The 6000-nt window shown below is 44.2% G+C and overlaps 1 protein-coding gene across 2 annotated transcripts in view; it reads left to right on the top strand.

Annotated features, from left to right (window-relative positions):
• kiz (kizuna centrosomal protein) overlaps nucleotides 1–4615 on the top strand; it is a 184341-nt gene extending 179726 nt beyond the window's left edge. Inside the window, exon 15 of one of the 2 annotated variants that reach the window (XR_010963565.1) lies at nucleotides 4399–4425. Coding sequence is in view for 1 of the 2 variants with exons in the window: in XM_067988390.1 (XP_067844491.1) it covers nucleotides 4399–4505 (107 nt within the window). In the remaining variant the exon portion in view is untranslated. Of the gene's footprint in view, nucleotides 1–4398 lie in introns of both variants that reach the window. The other variant, XM_067988390.1, reaches the window with a different exon arrangement.
• The last annotated feature ends 1385 nt before the right edge of the window (nucleotides 4616–6000 follow it).

Below are 6000 nucleotides of genomic sequence, written 5' to 3' on the forward strand. Positions count from 1 at the left end.
CTTACTGACATTGAATTCCAACTGCCACTTTTTAGCCCATTCTCCCATCTTATCAACATCCCTTTGTAGTTTCCTTTGGTCTTCTAAAGAATTAACTATATCTCCTGTTCTTACATCACTGCCTCTATACACAGTGAACAGAAATGACTCCAGATCTGAACCCTGAGGGATGCCACTACCCACAACTCTGAAAAACTGCTCTTAAGTCCTACTCTGCATTGTAACTCACTCCCAGGTATCTGTATTTCTATATATAAACCATCTAAACCCCTCAATTATATTCCAGCCTGTAAATCATTCCCAGATATGTATTATTCAATATATAAATCACCCAAACTCCAAAATTAGATTACAGCCTGTAATTCACTCCAAGTTTCCGTAATTCTAAATATGAACTACCAGAACACCTTGGTTAGATTACAGCCTGTAACTCAATGCTGGGTATCTGTTACTTTATGTATATACATATATATCTGTTACTTTATGTATATATATATATATATATATATAAACCATCTGAAACCCTGAATTTGATTCCAGCCTGTAATGCACTCCCAGGTATCTATTATTTTATAAAGAAACCATCTGAACCACTCGATTACATTCCAGTCTGTAACTCACTCTCGGGTATCTGTTATTCTGTGTACAGACAATCCGAAACCCTTGATTGGATTCTAACCTGTAACTCACTCCTGGTTATCCATTATTCTATATATGAAACATCCAAACCCTTTAATTATATTTCAGCTGTAACTCACTCCTGGGTACCTGTTATTCCCTATATCAACCACCCAAACCCCTTGATTAGATTCCAGCTTGTGACCCCCTGCTAGATATGTTACTCTATAAATAAACCTGAATCCTCTGATTAGATTCCAGCCTGTAACTCACTTGTGACTATCTGTTATTGTATATATAAACCAATTATTGTTTTATAAAATGGTGTATCCTTGTATTGCATTTGCACTGGTTGTCAATCTGTTTTGTAAGCAGTAATGAGGTATTGGTTTTTGTTGGAATTTGTGTGAGTATGTTTTTGCATGCCTCATATATTTTCTTCCTAATCTCTGTCTGGGCTCTGCGCTGTGTTTGAGATTATTTTTGCTGCAACAAATTTTTTATTGGATTTACCCCGTTGCACATTTGTGGGACCGCATGTTCCAACGTATGAAAATGGAATCTAAATTTGAGCTTTTAAAATTTTATTCAAAAGTGAACCTGCATCTTACTCATTGGGCTCGATGTTACCAGGCCTGCGGGTTTCCGGCGGGTTGGGTTTCGGGAGCGTGGTCAACACGCTCGGTGAAATTAGTGGGTTGCCCACGCGATCGTAGCAGGCAATCCACTAATAGGAATCAATTACCTGCTCCTCCGGGGTCCACGCTGCTGGTCTGCGCGTCGGGCGGGCTGCGCATGCGCAGTACGATCTGTCAGCTGGAGGCTCTCTAGTTAAAGGAGCAGTCCTCCACTGACAGATGCTGCAACCAATGGAACAAATTTCAGCATGGAGCAGCCCAGGGGGAAGGCTGCTCCCAGTTTAATGATGCCTCACCCCAGGTATCATCAGATGGGTTGAGGAGGAGGGCGAAGACAGAGATCTTCCACCCGGCGGGCGGGAGGAAGCGGCCAGCCTCTGCCACCAAGAAGGCCTGGCTCGAGGTGGCAGAGGGGGTCACCTGCGCAACCAACATATCGCCCACCTGCATACAGTGCAGGAGGCGCTGCAATGACCTCAGTAGGTCAGCCTCAGTGAGAACACGAAGTCTTTCCCCTGCACTCCATCTGCCACAACACTGCCCCAACCCCACATCTCCTTCGGCACCGCCAACACTACTGTCACATCACCCCTCATACCCACTCAAACCCCATCCTCATCTTACCTCCACCTACTCACCTCGCCAGTACTCATCCTGCCACTAACACGCGACCCAATCCTCATACAATCTCATGGCTCTATCCCATACTCACCCTCTCGTGCATCTCCCTCACGGCCAGCCTCAATCAACATGCCACCACCTGTGCTGCAGCCACAGGGCATGCATCACATATGTGCAGTAGGCAGCGTAAGGCAAATGTTTCGTGAGCATGAAGGGGGTGCACAAGGGTGTCGGAGGGTTTGCCATGGGTGTTACCTATATTGAATTTCAGAGCAACAAACAGCACACATTATATTGGCACCACAACTGCCATGTCTCCGCGAATCCTGTCTGTTGTGTCCAATAATGCCCGCTCCTGGGTATCACTATGAGGACCCACCACTGATGCCACCCATCGTGTTACTGCAGAGTAGGTGCAGGTGTATTTGCAGGGCTCTTCCGCGCAGACCACTGAGAGACATCGGCGGTGTAGCCGGCTGCACCCTGGAAGGATGCGGAGGAGAAGTTGTGGAGGGCAGTGGTGACTTTGGCAGCGACAGGTAAGCAGTTGGTGCTGGGGTCAGCCAGGAGCAGCTCGGCATGAAAGAGCCTGCAGATCTCCACGACTACATGTCGAGCGAATCTGCGCCTCCGTGTGCACTGCTGCTCGGAGAGGTCCGGGGAGCTTTGCCTCGGTCTGTGGACCATGTGGCGAGGGTAGTGCCCTCTGCGATGCGTCTCTCTCTGCGGTAGCCCTCCCTCCTGCTGTGCAGGTGGGCGTGCAACAACACCGTGTTGGGGGGCTCCACGTCTCTGCGGCGGACCGCGTGGACTGCGTGGCTGCTGGGGCTGGTCATGCTGTTCGTCCTCCGAGGGTGTCCACGCACCACCCATCTGGCAGGTGTTGGTCTGAGGGGTTGTGCAGGGTAGGTGGGTGGTTCCTCGGACTGGGGCTGCGGTTTCGCGTCGGTCTGTCCTCTGGCTTGGCGGGGGGTGGTGGGGGGCAGGGGTTGCCCTATGTGACGCGGTGGCCTCCTGCGTGGGTGAGGGCTCTCCCCCGTGGAGTGCACCTTGTCACCTGCCACAGGCTGCTGGCTGCAACACGCCTGGTTGGAGGGAGACTGTTTCCCCCAGTGTGGGAAACACTCTGCCATGAAGGTGAAATCCCACACTTCCTCTTTTGACAGCTGATTCAGCTCATTAACTGACCTCAACAAGCAAGGTAAGTACTCTCAAGTGGAACCCCGCTGGCTTTAATTGCCTGCGGGATTCCCACCAGCGGGGGCCACGCACGCAGCCCCGCACGTCATCGGGGAACCCAGAAGTGGTCGGGATCGCGGCGCGATCCGGTCACGTGACCTCACATCGGGATTTTCGGGGCCCCCCCCGCTGGAAACCCGCAGGAAACCCGACCCTAAAATCGAGCCCGTTAAAACACAGAAAAGCCATAATATAGTTTTGAAGCATTATCATGCCAAAAAGGGAACACTTTTAAATGCAATGATTTTCAAACTTTTCTGCATAGGGGGCCCTCTGCCAATATTAACACCATCCCAGAGACCTGCTACAAATGCTGACACACTCACGGAAACCCCCTCGTCTAACCTCGGAGAGACAATGTCAGCTATCCAAATCATTATCATTGCAGGAAATGTTTTTATTGGAAGACAGCAACAGAAATAACATTATACTGAATCAACAAATACAGAAAATTGGTGATAGAAATAAATCTGATGACTTTGGGGACCCCCTGGGATTGCCTCATGAACCATGGTGGCCAGGGATCCCAGTTAAAAGCCAAATCTTAATGGAACAAATGTTATAATACACAAACTCGATAGTTAAGTCACTGAATAATATTAGGATGTAATTTTAGACTTTCACACCTCACTCCCATGCAAAAAGAACAAAATGAACTGAAATAAAACAAAACCATTTTGCTTTGTCTTGATTCAAGTTCTTTCAGCTTTTCTTGAAAAGATCAAAATTAGCCACAATGTTTTTTTTAATTAAATGCAGCCCATTAATATGTATTTTGAAATTAAAATTTTCAACCAGAGAATACTCCGAAGATGCTAAATTGAATGAGAATCTAAACTGATTTGCAAGTATTGTTGTAATACTCTTTCATTGTCGAACCAGCATTTCTTGAATAATGAATAATGATTTGCAAATTTGCAACTGCTGATGTCATTGGAGTCATTGGCATGTTAATGTTGACTTTTATTTTGTGCATTTTAGCTGCTAAACAGTACATTTGATTTTAACATTAAAGTTTTTAAGTGTTATGAAACATTTCAAAGCCACAAAGAATAGCTATGTTAAAACAACAGTCACTAACAGCTTGCTTTCATGAACAGCAAATCTTCTGTTTTTGCATTTAAAAATTTGCAGCTATTTTTATTTATTATTCTGTAGCCTAGGTAAGCAAGATGATCAAAGATCAGAAGTAAACGTTGCATGTATTATTTTGCTATGTAGATAAAATGAGAGGACAAGCTGACCCTTCAGTAAATAAAGGTGTTGTCTCTTATTCTTACAGCGTTTTGGGGTGAATCTGATGACAGTGCATCCGATATTGAAGCAATTCTGCATCCTAAAACTACAGAAGTACTTAAGGACATAGATGATTTTGAAGATTTCTTTTAGCAACAAAATCCGACCATCCAGCCGCCAGAAGGGGCACTAGAATATAACCAGGATTTGAATGCAGAGATGTTCAGTTGCAGATAAATAAATTTCACATGTTGTAACAGAAATTCACTACAATTGCCTGTCCATTTTTTTTCCCATTTGATAGTTTTGCAAAAAAAGAGAATGGTAACAAGCGTGAATCTTTAGGTCTTGTGCAATATTATAGTTGCTAAGATTTACTGGGATGTGACCAATCCTAACAGTATACAGATTGCAAATAGATATTTGCACTCAGTTCATAAATATCCCTTCCAAACATAATTTGTGCTATAAATATACTTATTATACACAAAGAAAGCATTAATTCAAAGCATGTATCACCTTGCAGCACTTAGTAAATATTGCTTTCTCCTCTGCAGGGCATGTCACCATTCGACAAGTGATAAATGCTTTGACTAAATGCATCTTTTATGTCTTAAAAGCACAATTATGGTGCACAAATTATTTTTCATTGATTGAGTTGAGTCCAGAGATTATCAAGTATGCAGAAACCTAACTCTTTTAATGAGCAACAGAACATAGCTGCGTATTTGCCTCCATATACAATACCTACTCAAACTTACATATTGCCTTCCTCAATGTGCCTAAATACCTTTACTGGAACTATAGCACCCACAGTAGGACAAAAGGCAATATTTTGATAAATAAAAAGCTGGTACTTGGGGAGGGGACAGTCTCTTTACCATGGAAACATTTTTGCTGACATTGAGAGCTGCAATTTTTTTTCCTGTTCATCCCAGAGTTTTGTTCAAGACAAGATATCCAAATGACTGATTTTAAGGAAAAATACCTTAAATATTATGTACAAAGCTACCTCTGGATCACTAAATAAATTTTGCCTTTTTAGAATGGAAGCTACTTTGTCTTTCAATTACTTAATAAACCCATAAATTGCATATATCTTATCACACCATACTTAGTACCCTAACTCTGTCACTCCTTAACTTCTCTGCTGTCTTTGACACCATTGAGCATTCCATTCTCCTCCACTATCGGTGTTAGCAGGAGCTCAGTGGTTGCATTCTCACCTCGGAGTCAGAAGGTTGTGGGTTCAAGTTCCAGTCTAGAGACATGAGCACATAATCTGGGCTGACACTCCAGTGCACTACTGAGGGAGTGTTGCACTGTCGGAGGTGCTGTTTTTTGGAAGTGACGTTAAACCGGGGCCCCGTCTGCCCTCTCAGGTGGATGTAAAAGAACCCATGGCACTATTTCGAAGTAAAGCAGGTGAGTTCACCCCAGTGTCCTGGCCAATATTTATCCCTCGACCAACATCACAAACAGATTATCTGTTGGTGGGACCTTGCTGTGTGCAAATTGGCTGCCGCATTTCCTACACTACAACAGTGACCAATTCAAAAGTAGTTCGTTGGCTGTGAAGAACTTTGGGACGTCCTGAGGTTATGAATGGCGCTATATAAAAGCAAGTTTTTTTTAATCTCTCTGTTTT

This window comes from Heptranchias perlo, chromosome 8 (genome assembly GCF_035084215.1).
Source record: "Heptranchias perlo isolate sHepPer1 chromosome 8, sHepPer1.hap1, whole genome shotgun sequence".
NCBI classification, from domain to species: domain Eukaryota; kingdom Metazoa; phylum Chordata; class Chondrichthyes; order Hexanchiformes; family Hexanchidae; genus Heptranchias; species Heptranchias perlo.